Genomic DNA, 20,765 nt, shown 5'->3' with positions numbered 1-20,765 from the left:
CATGAGGAACAAAAACAGTAAGCAACATTCCTCCATGGCCTCTCCATCAGTTCCCCCCTCACTTAAATTATTGCCTAGAGTTCCTTCAGGGATGGATTGTTACCTGGAAGTGTCAGAGAAAACCCCTTCTTTCCTAAACTGATTTTGGTCATGTTTTACCACAGCAAAAGAAACCCTAACTCAGACACTGTGTATAGAATTATATGTGATGCTATCTTTGCTAGGTATAAAAGAGTTGCTGCCACTCTGCTGGCAAAGATAGCTCAGCCTATGTCTAATCCCCATTTTGACTGAAGTAGAACAAAATCCTGGAGCACATGCTGCATGGTACTCCACATAAAGCACCCAAAATAAGTGAATGAGGGCCGGGCTGGGGACAGCATGGTAGTACTGCAGAGGAGCATGTTTAAGAAGGGGCAAGACTGGGCTAAGTTGGGAATGGGAAGCATCATGTAACAAGCTTCTGGCAAGTGGGCAGGGAGCATGACCAGGTAAGGGACCAGCCTAAGGCCTACTTGGGTCAGTGGGCGGGTCTTTATGAGGGCGTGATCTTTAAGTGGGCGTGGTCACGCGGGGGCGTGGCTTGTCCAGGGTTTGAACCCAAGGATGCAGCACACCCAGGCCACGGGTTGGGGGGCACGGGGGCGGGGCAAGCGGGCGGGCAGTTGGCTGGGGGCGGCGGGTAACGGAGGGCGTGGCCAAAGGGGGTGGAGTTACCGTTGTGGGCGGGATTGCGCAGGCGCACTGCGCCTGTGGTGCTCAGCGGTTTCCCCCCCCAACGGCGCGCCCGCGGTGGCCGGCGCGTCGTCTGCGGAGGCCGCGACCCCGCCTCGCCGCCCGCCCGCGTCTGCGTCGCCGTCCCCGCGCCCGCGCCCGCCGTTGGGCCGCGCCGCTCCGGCATGTCGGGCCCCGGGCCGCGGGAGCCGCCGCCTGAGGCGGGCGCGACGGGCGGCGAGGCGGGCCCCGAGGGCGCGGGCGGCGGGGACGCGGCGCTGGGAGAGCCGGGGCTGAGCTTCACGACCACCGACCTGAGCCTGGTGGAGATGACGGAAGTGGAGTACACGCAGCTGCAGCACATCCTCTACTCGCACATGGAGGCGGCGGACGGCGAGCTCGAGGCGCGCCTGGGCTCCGCGCTGCTGGCCGGCCCGGGCGCGGGCTCGGGCGCGGCAGGCTCGCTGGCGCCGGCGCCGCCTGTGTACCAGTGCTGTGCCCGCCGCTGGCGGCCGACGCGCCGTGCTTGGGCCACGTCGACTTCCAGGAGCTGCGTATGATGCTGCTGGGCGAGGCGGGCGCGGCGGAGAAGACGCCTGGCGGTGCGGACGGGACGCGGACGCGGGCGGACGGCGCGGCCAAAGAAGGCGCGGGCGGCGCGGGGCCCGACGGCGCACCTGAGGCCCGGGCCAAGCCGACCGTACGCGTCCGCCTGGAGGACCGCTTCAACAGTATGCCGGCCGAGCCGCCTGCGCCGCGCGGTGCTGAGCCCGCCGAGTCGGGCGTGGCGCTCAACAAGTGCGTGCGGGGCGCAGGCGCGGGGGCGTCGGGGAAGGAGGGGCCTGATTACAGACCTGGTGCCCGCTTGATGGGGTCCATCTGGGCACCTGCCGGATCTGGGTGGATACGTGAAGGGCTCCAGCAGGGACACCTGTTGGGCCGGGGAGGCTACCAGGACGGGGTCAGCAGGGCTATTTGCGGTGTCTGCGTGGACACAAGGGCCAGGGAAGGCCTTATACTTTCGAGGGCCAGTGTAAAGGGGCAGGCAGTCTGGGTACTTAGGTATAGCTCTCAGGCCAGTCTGCTCTGACTTACCTGAAGGTGATCTGGAAGATGCACTCTATACAAGTGCAGGGTGGCAATTCTAAGGAGTACCGTGGAGGTTGTGAACCTTCAGTCTGTCTCTGCACCCCAAAAAGGAGAGGAAGCATTCTGGGAACTGTTCCCTTTGCTCCTGTCTCCTTCCTGAATGACATGGGTAGCGGCTCTGGCCTCTCGTGCAAATTTGGGGTAGTGGCTTACAAATGTGGACTTGTGTCGAGGAAAGGAGAGAATTTTAAGATTAAGCTAAACTGTGGCAGCTCCTGGCCCACTTAAGTGTCCTCTCAGGTTGTTGAAATCACTGACTCCACAGTTTTCCACTCTGGCTGTCCTGGTCTTGCCCATCCTTGCAAGATTTTAAGGATGACAGATTGGTATCAAGGAGTCCTGCAGGCAGGGAGGAGGCAATGAACTTCACCAGCACCACTGGCCAGTGGATCGTTTGGCCATGTCTGGGACCATTGAGAAACAGGGCAGAGTCTAGCATGACTTGTTAGTGGTGGAATGGGTGATGGCAATGTTTTGGGAGCCTCTCTGCCACTTATTCCTCAGGTTTCTGGGTTTTCTTTTGTCTTGGCAGTTTGGTAACTCTTATTCGACATCCATCTGAATTAATGAATGTTCCTCTTCACCAGCAACAAAACAAATGTACGACCTTAGTGAAAAATAAAACTGCTGCTGCCACTACTGCTTTGCAGTTCACCTACCCACTGTTTACAAGTGCCTGCTCCACTGGTGGGAATGCCAGCCTTGCACAGACGCAGGTAGAGCTTCCTCATTTGTGTTAAAATGCAGAGCTCGTAAGTTAGTGTGATCTTGTCCCAGGATTTTTGTTTTTCAGTACCTCTCGGTGGCCTTTTTAAGTTGAAATGTTCATATTGTTAGGAGCAATTAAGAAACATAATAAAAGGGCTAGAGAGATAGCTCCATGGTTAAGAATGCGTTCTATTGTAGTATAAGATCCTAGGTCGGTTCCCGTCTCACAACTGCTGGTTAACTTCAGCTTTGTGGGGAGCACCTACAGTCATGAGAACAAACTCACACAGATACACAGTGAAAATCTCTTTGTTTTAAAGATGAAAGGAAAGTTTTTCAGAAGGTTTGAGCATAATTCTGTCGAGCATAATTTTACTTGTTCTGTAGAGAGCTGATATTGATAAAATTCCTATTACTTAATTTTTTCCAGAGTTCTAGTAACTCATGTTCTATACTGGAAGCTGCCAAGCACCAGGATATTGGACTGCCTAGAGCATTTTCTTTCTGTTACCAGCAAGAGATTGAGTCCACCAAACAAACAGGAGGTAGTCGAAACAAAGCCTTGCCGGAGCAGGTTTGGATTAAAGTGGGAGGTAAGTGTATTCCGGGTAAACTGTGGCTGCTGGGGGCTTTGGTGGGTGGAGCCGGGACTGGTAAGAAACCTTAGTGTTCTCAGTAATCTCTTTGAACTCTTCTGAGTTTTGAACATCAGAGTTGACCCAAATTTGGACATTTTGAATTTGGAAGATTTTTCTTAACAGTAGAACAAGGACAGACATCTTCCAGTGCCTTAGCCACTGAAAGCACTTTTGTCTGGTTTGTTTCACTTTGAGGGCAGGGTTTCTCTGTGTAGCCAGGCTGGCATGGAACTCTGAGACCCGCCTGCTTCTGCCGCTGGAGTTCTGGGATTAAAGACGTGCATAATTGCTGCCCACCGCTGCCTGGCTGCATCTTATTTTATTTCATACTTTGTGGGCGATGATGGGGTCTGAAATCACCTGAGAGCTCAGAAGAGAAAGAAATGCACTGTGTCATGGGAGTGGCAGGGCTTAGCAGAAGGTCTCTGGTGTACAGAAGCAGTGTAGGTAGACGAACATCGAGATGGGCCTGGTGCCTACTACGGTGGCCAAGGAGGAAAGCACCAGAGAGAGCTTCTGAGTTCTTCTCTGTCTCTCTTAAGATGTTATCTAGAATTGGTGTTAAGGGCCCTTGGCTTTTTGCAAAGTGTGGGAGAGGTTATCACCTGCCCTCTTTTTTGGTCTGATTGAATTTGACTTATTTCTGTACTATGTGCACAATAAAGTGTAAATAAAAGCTGTCTTTTCTTTTTCTTTTTTTCTTTTTTGTGGACTCACTTTAGCCTGAGAACATATTTAACTATGAACCACTTATGTTTTGTTCTCATGTGAGGTAAAGTATCAATTTTCATGTTAGAAAAATTCGATGTGAAGAAAATATTTTTTTTTTGCTGAAAATAATACACCTTTTCCATCCTAAGTTCTAGAAAAAGAAAACAATGTCTTTCTTTATATGTTCATGGGTAATAACAACTGTTGACTAAAACAGGGAGGAATGGGGGTTTTAGTGCAATGGTAGAGCACTTCAGTCCCTGAGCTCCAAATAAAAAAGAGGGAGAAGCTGGCATAGTTGTGTTGGTTGCACGGCACTCAGAAGGGGTGTTTTAATCAAAGTTTGCAGTGTGCTATAGGATTGGAGCTCACTGCCCAGAGTCTCTGTCAGAATATAGGATTGAAATGCAAAGCATGTGTGTGCATGAACAAGCATATACAGACACACAGGGAAAAAACCTAGAACAGAATGGCGCACACCTGTAGTCCCCGTGCTTAGAAGGATCAGGAATTCACAGACATCCTCAGCTACATTGTGAGTTAAGGCAAATTGGGCTTCATGAGACTCTGTCAGAAAAAACAAACCCAAACAAGATGCCAAAGATATTCAACATTAATGGGGATAAGTTAAGAATAAAAAAACTAAATGACCACTTTTTTCTTCTTTTGCAAAGAAGAAGCGCTATGTAAACAAGCAATCAATAAGAGGAATCGGAGTAGAATCCGCCAGCTGGACACAAGTGTGGAACGAAGAGCCCTCGGAGAGATTCAGAATGTGGGCGAAGGCTCTACAGCTTCACAGGGCACCTGGCAGTCTTCAGAGTCCTCACAGTCAAACCTGGGGGAGCAGACGCAGAGCGGGCCCCAGGGAGGAAGGTCTCAGCGTCGGGAGAGGCACAACCGAATGGAACGAGATAGAAGGTAATACAGCGATGGGCTGTCAGCTCCACGCACAGTTGTTTGAGATTTGCTGACCTTTGTATGAGTCATCCTCTGCTTGGAGGGAGGCTTAGGTGTCCCCTAGACTCTGGTGTCTGGTGGGCTCCTGCTCTGACTGACTGCAGTGGCAGAGGCCCTCCTGATTGATTACTCCGGTGGCATGCTCCGAGGCCATCAGACAGGAGGGCCCATCACATGGTGGTCCCTGTCACTGAACCAGGCTCCCAGTGTGAACCATGACCCTGAACAGTTGAGGTCCTCAGTGGGCTGCTGCTCACTAATCTCCCAAAGCCCCAGTTCCCAGACACTAGTAATGCCAGTGGTCAGCAGGCCCGGAAGGGGAGGGGATGGGGCCTTCAGGTTAGTTGGACAGTCGGTAACGTAGCCTTGTTTTGGTTGGGAAGAGTCAGGTGTGGTGGCACACATTTGTGCTGTAGTAGTCAGGAAGCACCACCATGCTGATGAAGTTGGAGAAGATGAAGCCTCGAGGTTGAGGACAGTCTGGGACACAGCGAATTCTACACCAGTCTTACGTAACAAAACCCTGCATTCAGAAAAGGGGGGTGGGGGAGGCGGGAGAAAAGAAAAAAGAATGTTGGGAAAGAGGAGGTTAAAACTGTTACTGAAGTAAGTTTGCTTGCATTTTATTTGTGCTCCTCAGGGTAGTATCAAGGCTGTAAATTTTCTCTGCTGAAGTCAGAGTTGTTTTGCTTGAGATGGGCTCCTTGTGCAGCCCTGGCTGTCATGGAACTAGCTCTGTAGACCAGGCTGGCCTCGAACCCACAGAAATCCACTTGCTTTTTCCTCCTGAGTGCTGGGAGGTGTGCACCACCACCACCCTGATGAAGTGGGGTTTTATTATGATGTTCAATAATAATCAGTTTGGTTACTTATTATTTCATGTCTGTTTTTAACTCAGGAATAATAGTATTTAATTTATTTATTTTTGTTTTATGTATATTGGTGTTCTTCCTGCATGTATGGCTGAATAAGGGTCAGATTCCTTGGAACAAGAGTTACAGACAGTTGTGAGCCACTATGTGGGTGCTGGTAATTGAACCCTGGTCTTCTGGAAGACACCGGGCCTTCTTTCTAGCTGTGTTCTCTCTCTCTTTTTAAATTTAAGATTTATTTATTTACTTTTTTATTTGTATGACTCCAGCCCTGAATAGTAATAGCATTTAATGAGATAGTATTAGGTATGGAAGTCCCATTATTGAATGTTGAGTCAAGATGACTTTTTTGCTTTTTAGAGGGATATATTAAAACTGGGTAGATCCTTTATTTTTATTTAAAATATTTTGACATAGTGTTTTGCCTGCATGTATGTCTGTATACTCCTTGTATGCCTGTGGAGGCCAGATGAGGGCACTGGATTCTAACTGAATCTAGAATTATGAATGTTGTAGGTGCTGGGAATTGAACCTGGGTCCTCTGGAAGAGCAACTAGCCCCTGAGCTTTTCTCCAGCTGGGTTCTCTCGCTCTCTTGCTCTCTCTCTCAGATTTATTTATTTACTTTTTTGTGTGTGTATGAGTGTTTTGCCTACATGTATGTACCTAGTGTACCATGTTGTATGTACCTGGTGCTGCTGTGAAGATCCTGGAACCATTATAAATGGTTGGGAGCCACTGTGGATGTGGTGACCACATCTGGGTCTTCTGCAAAGCATGCTCTTTACTGCTGTGCATCTCTCCAATCTCTCCAGCCCTGTTGTGGTCTCTTCTTTGAGGTAGGGTTTCCTTGTGCAGCCCAGGCATATCTATATGCAGGCCATGTTCTACCTGAGGGACTGACTTCCCTTATCCTGCTTCCTGCTGTGAAGGGTAAAGCAGGCTCTGCTCACCCTGCTGTACTGAGTGAGCACGAGCGAGCGACTGCTCCGTTGAGGTCTCCACAGCTCCTTGTTGAGTGGTTTCCAGTGAGTTCAGTGCTTCTTGAGGTTTCTCATCGGTAGGATAAGGTTGCTGCTACCTGTCGCACAGTCCTGGGGTCAGAACTACCTGATCTCATAGGAAAGGAGTTTGGACTCTCACCTAGAAGTCAGAGTGCATCCAGTGAGTGCCAGTTACCATTTGACTCTAGCTGTGTAGAATGAGCTGTGCTGTTTAACTGTTTGTGTCAGCCCAGTGAGGACTTTGCTTATTACTGGATGTGCTATCCAAAGCTTAAAACAGGGTGTGACAGTTCTCTCAAGAAGTTTCTTTTTGGTGATGGTGATGGAAGCCAGGACCCCAGGGTATAATAGGCAAGCAACCATCCTACCATTGATCAAATGTGTAGTTCATATGAAGGGAGTTCTCCCTGTTGATGTCACTTACTGAAGTCATAGTCACAACCCAGACTTGCTTATGAAATATATGATGGTCAACTCAAGCACTAAATTCTCTTTTTAAAAAAAGGACAAGTTTACTTTATGGGACAGAGTCTCATTACATAGCCCAGGCTGGCCTTGAATTTATGTTTCTTCCGCCTCACTCTGAGGTGCTGTATTAGAGGTGTGCATTATCATGTCCCACTCATTTTGAAAGCTATGTATGCATGTACCTGAGTAGGTGTTTCTAATATATTGTAAACAAGCCACGAGTCCTGAATAACAATATGGCTCTGAGTTCAGTGCCCAGCACTGCAAGAAAAGAAAAAACAATGAAAAAAAATTTATCCAGAAAACATTCACACAGAATTTTGATTCTGAGTTCAGGGATTTGCAGTCATTCCAGATGTAGAGAACTGGGCCATGAGAAGTAAATAGAGAAAGTATAGGGACCCAGAGGCCATCAGGGCTTGCAGGTGCCCTGGGGATCATGGGCAGCAGTAGCCTCAGTGCTTAGTGGCTGTGGCCTTCTGACTCACCCGAGGCTTCCGGACCTCAGAGGGCAGCTCCATGCTTTCTGCTTTATTTGAGTGAACTATGAGCTCTGATGCTCCTGCACTTCACCAGCTTCCCTGTATGATTACTGTGGATTTTGACTGCAGGCGCAGAATCCGCATTTGCTGTGATGAGCTGAATCTTTTAGTTCCATTCTGCAATGCGGAGACAGATAAAGCAACAACCCTTCAGTGGACCACAGCATTCCTGAAGTACATTCAGGAAAGACATGGGGATTCTCTTAAAAAGGTGAGTATTCATGAAGTGGACTTTGGTATTCCTAAGTTTGCTCAGTGAAGATGGGGATTCTCTTGATCTGGTGGCTGAGCAGTGCGCAGAGCTTGAGAATCTTCTGTGTTATTTGTCAGTGTTGCCTCTGATCCCTCCTCCCAGACTGCTCTGGGTATCCTGGGCTCTGAGGTCAAATGTGTAGTTCATATGAAGGGAGTTCTCCCTGTTGATGTCACTTACTGAAGTCATAGTCACAACCCAGAGTTGCTTATGAAATATATGACTGTCAAGTGTCAATTGTCAAATACCAAACTGTACCTATTGTTCACAGTCTGTTATGTTGGGTTTGAACAGCATTCAGGACATGGTTTGTCCTCTCAGGACTTAGTAAGAACAGCAGAAGTAGTTTAGTGGCAGAGTACTTGCCTAGTGTTTGTAAAGCTCTAGGGAAGCTTTCAAAAAAAAGCTCTGAAAGAAATGAAAGCAAGAATAGCAAAAAAGACATTGCGTTTGGGTGCAGATAAATGCCAAGTCAAGAGTCTGGACTTCTGGTTGAGAAAAAAAATTACTAGATTTTTGTAGTATATTTAACGAGGCCAGGCTGAGCCTTCGATGCCCACACGCTTCTGGTTCCTTAGGGACTGCTGACACCGTTCCTTTCTGTCCACACGTGGGGTGTAATAGCAGGCCAGCCCTCCTGGGTTTGCCAGGACAGCTTGGTTTGGGAGTTGGCTTAGCCCTGAGATGCAGTGGAAGAAAGGGAGCAGTCGTGGGTTGGTTCTGTGCTGTGATTAGGAGACCTCAGTGCCAGGTTTTGATCTCAGAATTCTGGTGGTTATAACCACCTTCAGGGATAATAAGGCCTTAGAGAAGTAAGTGAAGCCCTGGTATATTAAGGTTTACTGGAGGATCAGACTGGCAGAAAAAAGGGATTTATTAGAATGGTCCAGCTAATCCAACAAAGGTCCAAGAATCTTGAGTACACACGGGAATCCAAAAGAAGTAGGCTCTCATGCCAGTGAAGAAATGAAGTTGCCAGCCAGAGCAAGCAGGCAAAGAGCAAGCTTCCACCTTCCTTTTACTTTACATAGGCTGCCAGCAGAAGGCTAGCCCATATTAAAGGTGGAGCTTCCCACCTCAAAAGATTCAGATTAAAGATGGGTCTTCCCACGTGAAATAATTTAATTTAGAGAGAGAGGAAAAAAAAACAAAAACAAAAAAACCAACCCTGACAGGTGAGCCCAGCTGCTTGGGTTTTAGTTAATTCCAGATGTAGTCAAGTTGACACCAAGAACAGCCATTACAATTCCACCCTTGTCATATCACCATAGAATCATATCTCCATATGTCATGCTTAACTTCCAAATGAAACGACAACCAGGTCATAATTACACCTAACATTGACACAGCTCTTCCCAAGTACACTTGCAAAGCATTACATATTTAACCAGGTCATAATTACACCTCCCATAATGTAAGTTCTTAAAACAACCACAAACACATTGTAATGGTTTGTAATGTCCTTTAAGGGACATCCTTTTGTATTTCAAACTTAAATATGATAACCACTGATATTCTTTCAATTGATGTTACATTACATGTTAAAGAAATCAAGAAAAGAAAAACATTTCTACTAACATTTTTAACAAAATATGACAAAAACATTCATGTCAGTTATAATCTTTGTTTCTGCAACTGGTCAGAGCCTTAGCTGTGTTTATAATCAGCTTCCTCTGCTACCCATTCTGTATCTCCTCCGCTGTACAGTTCATCTTGTAAAAGGCTGTAAGTTTGTCTGGGAACGATTGAAGAAAAGCTAACAGTAAAACTCAGGTACCTATTTTACCAAGGTCCTTCCTCAGGGGAACCTGGTCATCCTTCATTCAAGGGGCTCTGGGTCTGAGAAGTGGCTCATGTATAGACACTGGTTCATGGGCCAAGAGTTCATTTTGCCACAATCCAGTGTGGCCTTTATTTGAGAATTTTTCCACTTAGGTAGATCAAACAAGAATGTAGTATGTTTCTTACCTATTTCATGCCTAGAAACACTTTGATTGATTAGCCAGTAACAAAGGCCTGTGCTGAGCAGTGCAAGTCAGACCATCATGGACATGGCTTTGTCTCTGCTGCCCATTGATAACTGCGGCCACCCTGCCTTTGGTGGCTCAGTGCTGCCTCCTGGCCCCTGCCGCTTCAGGCCTCAGAGACACTGCATTTGATTCATCCACCTGAGCAGCAGCATCTCCAGCACAGGGAAAGGGCAACAGTGAGGCTCTTGGATCGTGCTGGTGCCTCACCACTGTGCACTAGTGAAGGGCATGCCTTCTGGGCCTTCCATGGTGGAGAATGAGGTTTTACCCAGTATACACACTCTAGCATTGCAAGTTCTCTGAGCCTTAAAATTCTTTCATCAACACTAAGCCAAGGGATATCAAGCATCTCCAAGTCCTTCAACGTTAAACCTAGAATCTTCACTCAGGGCCATATCAGTAAAGTTAGCCTGATCCAGTAAACTAACCACCATTATTCCGCATCCTTAAAATCCATTCCCACATACATTCCCCAGACTTCTGTTGGAGTGAACTAGCAAACTCATTACACCCTCCAGTATTAGCCCACCTCCCTGTGGACTACACACACTCTCCTCTAGGAACCTGCTTAGCCTTAAGTCTGGTTACAGGTCTAGAGGCAGCTGCTGATGGCCCTGAGGGACACCAGTATTGTCTTGCCTGGCATTTTCTTTAGACAAAGTCACTGCTGTTTTTACAATGAACGATTACTTTTTCTCAGTCAAACATGGAAAAGGTGATCTTTCTGGGAGTGGAGGTGTGAGTTCATCGTCTTTGGAGGATAGAGACGACTTCAGGTGAAGATAAACCCCTGAGAATCTGAGGGTTCAAAGTTCTCCGCTTCAGTAGTTTCCTCCCACACATCCCCATCCCAAGTTGCAGGATCTCATTCTTTACCAGTTAATGCCCTTACTTTAATCGCTGACACCCTCTGAGGCTGGGACTTGAATTTTTGCTGAAATTCAGGCAACCTTATAATGAGGACTTGGATTTGATTTTCTGCAACTTGTTCTGTGGCTGCTGGAGAGAAGATTCTCTTCCAGGGCACACTTAGAACCTTTAGACTGTTTATGTGCACATGAAGCCAGTCAATTTTATCACTAAGTTCATTGTTCTCCTCCTCTGTATTCTGAGATGTTAGACGTTGGTTAATCTTATCACAGAGCTCATTCTTTTCCTTTGTCAATTTATCCAGAGATGCTAGGAACAAGCAACCGGCATCCTCATTTTCCTTATTTTCCCACAAATTGTTGAAAGTTTTATATACAGAATCATTAAATCTGTTGCCTCTCACAGTTGGTCAGTCAGGATAATCCAATGCATTTGTCTCCTTCCGTTCATGCCATGGGTTTTCAGTACTCTCTGAGCTTCCAGGAGAGGCTTCAGTAACTTATGCAAATGAGTAGCAATATCGCAACACTAAAGGTTTGGCACAAGAAAAAGGGGGACAGTAAAGGTCTTCAAATGTGCTGTTGCCCCTATGGCTTCAGTTACTGTAGGTGTTGGCAAATTGAGAAGTGTATTCCAGATACTTAAAAAAAAAATCACCCTTATACTTCACCACTTCTGGTACCAAAATCCTGTATTACTCTGGGTTTTCTAGAGGAACAAACTTATAGAATGCATCTGCATATTATGTAGACATATATAAGGGGGATTTATTAGAATGGCTTACACGCTGTGGTCCAGCCAGGCCTACACTGCCTGTCTACCAACAGAAGGTCCAAGATTCCTGTAGTTTTTCAGTCGGTGAGGTCTCAGCTTGTCTCCAGTACACATTGGAAGCCTGAAGAAGTAGGCCGTAATGCCAGTGAAGACATGGACTTGGAAGCGAGAGTGAGAGCAAGCTTCATTCTTTCAAGTCCTTTATGTAGGCAGCAAGCAGAAGGTGTGGCCCAGATCAAAGGTGGATCTTTTCACCTCATGTGATTTAGTTAAGGAAAAAGCCGCTCACAGGTGAGCCCAGGTGCTTGGGTTTACTTAATTCCAGATGTAGTCAAATTGACAACCAATTTGTGCCATGCTGTGTGGGGCCCAGCTGAGTGTGCTGAGAAATAGGTTCAGATTGCACAGCAGACCCGGAGCCTTGACAAGGGCGCCTGTGAGAGGCCTCCAGGGAGCCAGCCACACTGAACTGCACCTTGCCGTCCTTGTCTTTGACCCTTTCTGTCATTTGTGTCTTGAGTGGCGTTTGCATCTGTACAATGTATTGTTACTGAGCTTTCTGTAGGAACACCTGGAGTGCCCGTAGAGCGGTGCCTACTCTAATTGGGTCTTTATGGTTATTGACAACGTTATTTGCAAGAATAGACTGCTGGTCTGTCTTACAATAAAGCTTGACTATTTGTTAAAAAGACTTAGTGTTTGGCTTTGTGTACCTGTTTGTGGTAAATGGTTGATATAATCCAGTCCAAAAAAGTGTTCATAATTTTAAATAAAATCTTAATAATATACTCAAAAAAAATGAAGTTTTTAAAACTAAGGATTTTTTTCTTTTTGAGATTATAACATAATTACATTATTTCCCCCTTACCTTTCCTTCTAAACCCTCCTATTACATCCCTCCTTGTTCTCTTTCAAATTCATGGCCTCTTTTTTATAATTGTTTCATGCATATGTCTATATGTATATATGTATTATGTGAATGTATATGTGTGTATACTATGTAAATTTCTAACTATAACTCACTTAGTCTGTATGACATCATTTGTATCTGTGTTTTCAGGGCTGCCTCTTTGCTATTGGATAACCAATTCATGTCCTTTTCCGTGGGGAAAGCTATTACGTTTCTAGGCTTTTTCTGAGACTTTGTCTCACTGACCTCGTAGACGGTTTCTGGATCAGGTTATTGGCCTGCAGACTCAGGTTTGATTATTTCCACACAACCCTCTCCCTCGTATTTGCATGAATATTCCTATTCTTTAGGGCTCAGTAATGAGAGTTGTGTTTTCCCCAAGTTTTGTTAGTGTCCATTTCACTGCAGACTCTGGGGACCTGATGGAGATGAGGGCTCCTGCTGGGTCAGAGGGAAACAGAAGACAGTACACAGTGAGTGCCGGTCAGATCCTGCCGTGGGCGGAAGCCTCTGGGGGCCAGTAGGACTGCAGGGGAGCTTTGGATTTTAGTCAGGATATGCGGGCCAGGGATCTGCAGTTCACAGGTTTTCAAGTGGGACTGGCACATGTCATGGCTGAGGAGAGAGAGCAGTGTCTGGGTTGAAGGGAACATAGGATTGGCAGCCCGGAGTACAGTGGTTCTGGGATCTTCTGAGAACCAGAACCCCTGAAAGGATTTTGGATTGAGAAGATAGCACAGTCGGACCACATTTCATGCCCATTACTTGTTACTGGGGTCTGGTAGGAGGCTACAGCTGTAGCTCTGGAGACAGATTTGGCAGAGGGCAGGGGAGAGAATAGCCAGCGATATCAGCACTGCTGTGGGTACTGGGCGTGGGACACAATGGGAAGGTTGAGGGATGGATTGTAGCCATCTTGGGCTAGGCATGCTGAGTTTCCAGGTCTGGCCAGCCCCTGATGGAGATGCAGCGGTGCTGGGCGAGCTGATGTAGGTAGAGCAGAGCTAAGTGCACAAGAATAACTGTGCCATTCCCCAGTCCTCAGCTGATGTGTGGTTACTGCATCTATGCACACATTCCATTAAAAACTTTAAAAACTTTATGTGTATGAATATTTTGCATGCATGTGTGTCTGTGAACTCTGTGTTCCCATGGAGGCTAGAAGAGTGCTTTTGAATCTCCTGGAACTGGACTTAAGATGGTTGGGAACAACTATGTCTGGGAATTCAACCTGGGTCCTTTGGAAAAGTAGTCAATGCTCTTAATAACTGAACCCCCCACGCCACACACACACACACACACACACACACACACACACACACACACACACACACACACACTCTTTAGACACAGTTACAGACTTCTATCCTCATCTAGAACTTTGTCTACACAGACCTCTAAAAGACAGATCTTGACTCATATCAGCTCCACAGAGCTGGTGACAAAGTCTGACACCCAGTCTTACTGATGCTTCTGTAAGGATTCTTAAAACGACCTGTCGGCGTTTTTGTTTTGTTCTTCCAGTTTCTTCCTCTGGCCCCACTGTCCAGCCATTACTCATGTCCTGTGTTTGATTCTACCCCTCAGTCTAAGCAACTATAATCCTACCACCCCTGTTTATGGTGGCATTGAGGTTTGAAGAGATTTGCAGAATGTCCCTTTTGGAGTTGGGTCACTGGTGGTGATTTTTTAATTTCAGGCATAGTAATTAGTTTTTTAATTAGTAGTAATTTTTAAATTTTAGACATAGAAATCACAAGAACCCATTTGGGCCTGCTCATTTTCTTAGGTTGCTTATGTGTCTGAATGATTTTTGTAGTGAATTACAGATGCCTAAGTGATGGGCTTTTTCTTTCCCCAGTAGCACAGATATAGACGAGATTAAAAGTAAATAAAGGCAGGTTTATTAGCTGCTGCTCCTGAAGATCAGGACTGAGGAAGTTGTGCACCAGGGCTAGCATGGGGAAGTTTTACAGACTTATGTGTCAGCCATAACCTGGGTCTGTGCCCACATATGGTCAAGAGCCCTTAGGTGGGGATTTGGGTGGCTGACAGCATCAGGAGAGGAGCTTGCGACAGTTGCCTGATTTCTTGGAGCCATTTTCTTTGATTGAGTTTTTTCAGTGTAGGTGGTGTTGGGGAAGGAGGGCAGACAGGGTTTCCCAGTGGTGCATGAAGGGTTCCAGCCTCACATCCCAATCTTTTTGAATATAGGGGTGGTGGTTTAGATCTGGCTACTTCCTGCTGGCAAGGGACAGTGTTTGGGGGTGTCGGTGAGGGGGAGTCAAGAGTCTGTGGGCTGGCGTATGGTGTAGGAGCATCTAGTTAACTGCCATCCTGGAGACGTCAAAAATCCATTCCTGGAGGAAGAAGAGAAGGCAAGGAGCTAGAAGACAAAACAGATTAGTACCATCGGCTCTATGCCTGGAGCTAGCCATGTGAAGAGTGAAGACTGCCAGAAAGAGTGGAATAGAGATGTGCCCAGGTTGCACTGGCAGAGCTCATCAGACAGTTTGTGGAGTGACTCACTATGGGTCCCCACCAGGCCAGACTTGCTTGACGTAGTAGCAGCACCTCTCTCCCAGGAACATGCAGATGCCATCCTTACCAGCCGTGAGGAGGTCAAGGGCTCTGTAGTTTTGCAGGGCCCAAAATCTTAAAGTTTATAAGAAGATAAGTTTTAGACATGTTGGTATTATCACTGTACTCTGTACCAAAACCCACATAGCAGAGAAGGCACTAGACTCACTTTTGTCTCATACTAGAGGCTTGGGAAATGATTTTGGGTTAAAAGCATGAAAATTCTTTTTTTTATAATTCATTTATTTTTATTTTATGTGCGTTGGTGTTTTGACTGCATATATGTCTGTGTGAGGATGTTGGATCCCTCTGGAAAAGGAGTTACAGACAGTTGTGAGCTGCTGTGTAGTTACTGGGAATTGAACGTGGGCCCTCTGGAATTGTAGCCAGTGCTTTTAACCCCTGAGCCATCTCTCCAGCCCCACATGAACATTTTTTAGGGTGAGCTCAGAGAAAACAAATCTTTGGAACAGAAAGGGCAAAATCTTGCTTGATTTTGATTTTTTTTATTTATTTTATTTATTTTATTTTTATTTTTATTTTTTTTGGTTCTTTTTTTCGGAGCTGGGGACCGAACCCAGGGCCTTGCACTTCCTAGGCAAGCGCTCTACCACTGAGCTAAATCCCCAACCCCTTGATTTTGATTTTTAGTATGACTACAAACTGTGAAAAAAGGCTTTTTTTCTGTATCCAGAAGACTGGATGCATATAAATGTACCACAATGAGAAGTCCCTTTTAAGTCTATACTTAAAAGACAACCAAAGGAAATTTAAAATCTTGAGCTTGTGCCTATGATGACAGCAGTACTGTACAAGAGCTAGACTAGTTTATCAGAACTCCATTATCAGTGTTAAAGCTTTGACCCTTGGCAGTCTTGATATACAGTGGTACAGTGAGGGAGAAGTGGGAAGCATTTCCACCCCTTGGCCACCACGTGTCACGTCAGCACCGTTGACGCTGTCACATCCTAACTTGCATCACCAGCCTCGCACTCAGTTCTGCGGCCTTTTGCACACTGTCTTACATAAGAGAGCACTGTGGTCAAGATTGGCTGTGGAGCGTGAGTGACTGTAACCTGGCACTGTTAATGTTTATATTTTGCTTCTTGTCCCAGCAATGCCCATCTGCACAGCTACTTCCCCGGTCACTGGCAACATCGTTGTAGTTAAAAGGCTGTTAGGGATTTGTGGCTGTCAACTTCAGCAAAATGTTAAAGGCTCTCCCTCTGTACTGAAGTCTCTTCCTCATCCCAACACAACACTTGTGCCAGTCCATGGCTCATCCGCTTCCCACTCCTCTTGTCACCAAGGGAGGCCTCTTTGCTGTGAAGTCACACCGTCACCTGGTTACTCCCAGGACCTGACCCCAGGCCTTCTCTCCTCACTGAATAAAAACTGCTGCCATTTCTCCTAGTGTTCCGGGGAACTCTGTGGGTCTGTTGTCCTCTGCTGGCACTGCCCTGTTCCTCGCCCTCCTTGCTGCTAGCTGAAAAACACCCTGTGCACCCTCTCAGCTCAGCTCTCCTCTCAGGTCTTAGGTCTACTTCCAGAAGCCTTTCATTGCTCCTCTCAGTATTTAGCCAGACAGGTGCCCAGGCAGGTCCTGGAGACACCCCTTGGCTTTCTGCACTGGCTTCTAGGACATCACCCTCCTGGGTGTCCTCTAGGTCTGTCTTCTCCTCAATTTAATTATGAGGTGCTCCTGGCTCAGCCTGAGATCCTGGACCTGAAGAGCCAAGGCAGGTGGACAGTGTGCCTTTGTGTGCAGTGTCCCCTGTTTGGGTATACAGTGGTGCACCTTCCTGAGTCTAAAATTCCTCCATTATCCTTTTCAGCCTAGATTCAGCCTTTTGCACCCAGGGTAGGGAAGGATGCACCTTGCCAAGACTGCACCCAGTCTTTTTGAGTACCATCTTCCTTGCAGAGGTTCTGAGGCCCTCATGGCAAGACTTGAGGGTCTTGTCTACCATTGACAGCTAGCAGCTCTTGGTCTGTCTGCCTACCAGTATTACTCCATGCTCTGGTTTGCATAAACCAGAAGCCGTATTATGTATATGATGGAGAATGTCCAATTAACTGCATACTTTATGATCTCATCCAAGTACAGCCCCTGCTGCAAAACAGACCCATACCAGGTAAGTGTCATTCATGCAGCCTGTGGGGTTGCCCTGTCTTGGTCCACTGGGAAGCTGAAGCCTCTCTACCACTGACTTCACCAGATGTTGGTGGGGGTGGGGGGAGTCCAATATGGAGTCGATACAGCAGGTAATAAACACAGCTCTCCCAAGTAGAGGCAAGGCTGCCACCAGCATTAGATGGGCTCTGCAGTGTGTGGATAAAGAACCTAGAAGCTAGAGCTTTTGCTGAGGCTGGTATAGGGCCCTTTGCTACAGCACAACCTGTTCAGGGGTTCTGGGATTGGGACATCAGCTTAGTGACTACAAGTTTCCAAAGGTCCTCGTGGGAGCACGGTTGGCACAGATGCAACAGTAGGAAAGCAAGAGATAGTTACACCTTTCAAACACTCCCGGGGAAACTGCTGTTTGTTGTAGAAGTTTTCCCCCTTTAGAACATGCCACCAGAAATATCTGTCAGCCACCCAGCAAGCACCTGTGGTGTGTATGTCACTGAGTGGCCAAAACTATGTGGCGATTTGTTCTAAAAATAAAGTATCTTACACAAAACATCCCTGTGCTCTTTGTCCTGATCTGTGCCTGCCTCCCCCTTTACTCCTCTAGGTGGCTCCTTGCTAAGGGTCATGCTCCAGCTTCCTTGCTTTATTCTGTGTGCATTAGTTTTTGTTTTTGTCTTTTTTTAGTTGAGTTTGCTTTACCCATTCTTCCTCTGTCCTTCCTGAATTAAAATTTATGTCCCCGATTCTATTCCTAATGGATGCATTTAAAGAAAACATTTCTTTTTTCTCTTTTTATTAGAGACAAGACCTTATAGCACATGTAGCCCAGGCTAACCTCAGACTCTGTGTAGCTGAGGTAGAATTTGAACTTCTGGTCTTCCTGCCTCTAGTTCTCAAGTGCCAGAATTGCAGGCAAATGCCACCACACCCAGTTTATGCTGGGAATTGAACCCAGGACATAACTATCCCCTCAACTCCACCTTTCTCTCAGGTCTATTCCCAGAAGCCTTTAGCTGCTGCTCCCATAGTGTTAAGCCAGAAATGGGCCCAAGTGGGTTCTCAAGACTTCTCTTGGCTTTCTGCACTGACTTCTAGGACATCACCCTCAAGGGGGCAGAGGATATAACTTAGTATTAGAGCCCTTGCAAAGCCCTGGGCTTGATCCCTGGTGCTGGAAAACAAAACTAAACATTGAGATACCACTGTCAATCAAATATCAAGATAGAAAATAACCAGTGTTAGAAAAGATGTGGAGGATTTCTAACAGTTGTGTGTGCCCCTGTTGGTAAAACTTGGTGTAGCTACTGTGGAGAAGAGTTTGACAGTTCTCAGAACGGAATTACCACATGACCCAGCAATTCCCACGCAGAGTATAAACCCAGGAGATTGAAAAGACTCAAACTGACATTTGGCTCTGAGCATTCACAGCAGCAGTGCTTATCAACAGAGTGGACATGCAGAAGCTTATGGATACCCACAGCAGTGTTCCGCCGTGAGGAGGATTGACATTCTGACACCTGCTCTATGGACACCCTGACAAGCTGAATGACATAAGCCAGTCACCAGTGTGAGGTGCCTGGAGAGGTCAGACTCAAGAGATGGAAACTGGTGTGTATCAGGGCAAGCAGTGGGATGCCATGGTTAATGAGGACAGAGGTGCTGCTTGGAATAAGACATTTTGGAAGAAGCTTCTGGTTGTGGTCACAGTGAATGTACTTTATGCCTTAGAATTTGTTAACCTGCAGATGATGAAACAACCATATATTTATTTGGTAAATATAGTTACCAAAGCAAAACATGCAAACCCTGGATTAATTTCTAAATGTACAAAAATGGGGAATGGAGCACTGAAGGCCCACGTCCTTGAGCCCAGCTTTGGACAGGGTTAGTTCACTACCTTCTCACTTCAAGGAGTTAAAGCACATCCTGACATTTTCTCTTTTGTAGATGGCCATCCCCCCATGCCTCTGCACTTAAAGGTCTCTATTGTGTATTTGAATTGAGACAAATATTGGTCTCTTTCCTCTCAGGGTTAGTTATCTTGTAGGAGTTCCCACATTCTGCATTCTACAAAGTTATGGAAATGGTTACCGACTTTTTCCCGTGTCTTCTAGATTAACCTTCCTGAGGTGTCTTCCCCCAATGTTTGGGTCGTCAGACTTGGTAGCTGTCTGATGATCTGGGGCTGGCCTTGCCTAGCCTTTAGACCTAAGGCCTTAAAAAGGCAGAGAGAGCTGGGTTACTGAGCAAAGACTAGCAGCTGGCAGGGAGCTGCTTTTGGTCTATGCAGAGCCACCTCGGGGACTGTACCTAGCCATTGGCTGACCAGGGATTCTCTCCAGTGACGAGATAGCCATCAACCTGGACATTTAACAAATGATGAAAATGGTACATTTTATTTTTTTCTAACCACAAATAAAAAAAATGGCCATTTTGACAATGTGCTTAGTCACTGAGAATTTATTGGAAAACCTAAAAAATAAAAATAACACATACAGTGTAACTGCTACTAGGGAAATTAGAGACCCCTGTTTTCTCATACCTCTCACAAGATGTGTACATTTGTGATACCTTAGAAGACTATACTTTGAGTAGTTCACGATTCCTAATTTCAGTATCTTGTACTTTTGAAACTAGCAGCATTCATATGTTTGAACTCAGTGCATTAACAATCACTTCTTGACTTTAGGAATTTGAGAGCGTGTTTTGCGGTAAAACTGGCAGAAGGCTAAAGCTGACCAGACCCGAATCCCTGGTGACCTGCCCTGCACAGGGCAGTCTGCAGAGCAGCCCTGCCATGGAGATCAAGTGACTGGACTGACCCAGGCCCTGGGAGAGAACCGCCGTTCCTGCGGCATCATGCACATGCCTGCCACCCCGGAGTTCAGCTCTGAGTCCTCGAGAGGGATGTGGCTCCAGTTGGTGGGACTCTAGTAAGGACTTTGAGAGCACATTTTGTGAAAGTATTTATCTAAACAAAATACTTACCCACTAATGTCCGGATGACCATTTGAGGATGAAGACATCTTGATAATTAGTAATTTTTCAATTACCTGTCCGACACCATCATGTGTTCTTAACATGATAACTTAAAAAAAATTAACATCCTTGGTAATTTCTTGAGTCTCGAGACTAAAGAAAACATTGCCGTTTACTTATTTTGTTTACATTTTAAATGTGCCCCTTTAGCAATTGGAAGAAGGTAAATTGTTCTTAACTAGAAGAGGTTTGGAAACTTTATTTCATTTGTTCTGTCCCCCCATTTCCAGTCTCACGGTACTCTATTGGAAACATGCAGTGCCATTTTAAAACTTTGCTAAGATTTTCCAGAGACTTCTTTTAAAGCTCCTTTTGCCCATAAACATTTTCGCAATACATTGCTTTAATGCCCACATTTCCATATTGTGAGGCATTGCTTTATGTGTAATAAACTGTGTGTTTGGAACAAA

General features: G+C 46.3%; 1 protein-coding gene across 1 annotated transcript; it reads left to right on the top strand.

The window, feature by feature from the left end:
* The first annotated feature begins 899 nt into the window (after positions 1–899).
* On the top strand, positions 900–20,765 carry Tcfl5 (transcription factor like 5). The gene is given in 7 exon segments (XM_032904945.1): positions 900–1,197; positions 1,200–1,512; positions 2,396–2,579; positions 3,002–3,164; positions 4,595–4,841; positions 7,835–7,976; positions 20,006–20,765. Coding segments are annotated over 7 exon segments (1,470 nt in total). The 3' UTR covers positions 20,129–20,765.

This window comes from Rattus rattus, chromosome 5, assembly GCF_011064425.1.
Source record: "Rattus rattus isolate New Zealand chromosome 5, Rrattus_CSIRO_v1, whole genome shotgun sequence".
In the NCBI taxonomy this organism is placed as follows: domain Eukaryota; kingdom Metazoa; phylum Chordata; class Mammalia; order Rodentia; family Muridae; genus Rattus; species Rattus rattus.
This window is presented reverse-complemented; position numbering and strand designations above follow the sequence as displayed.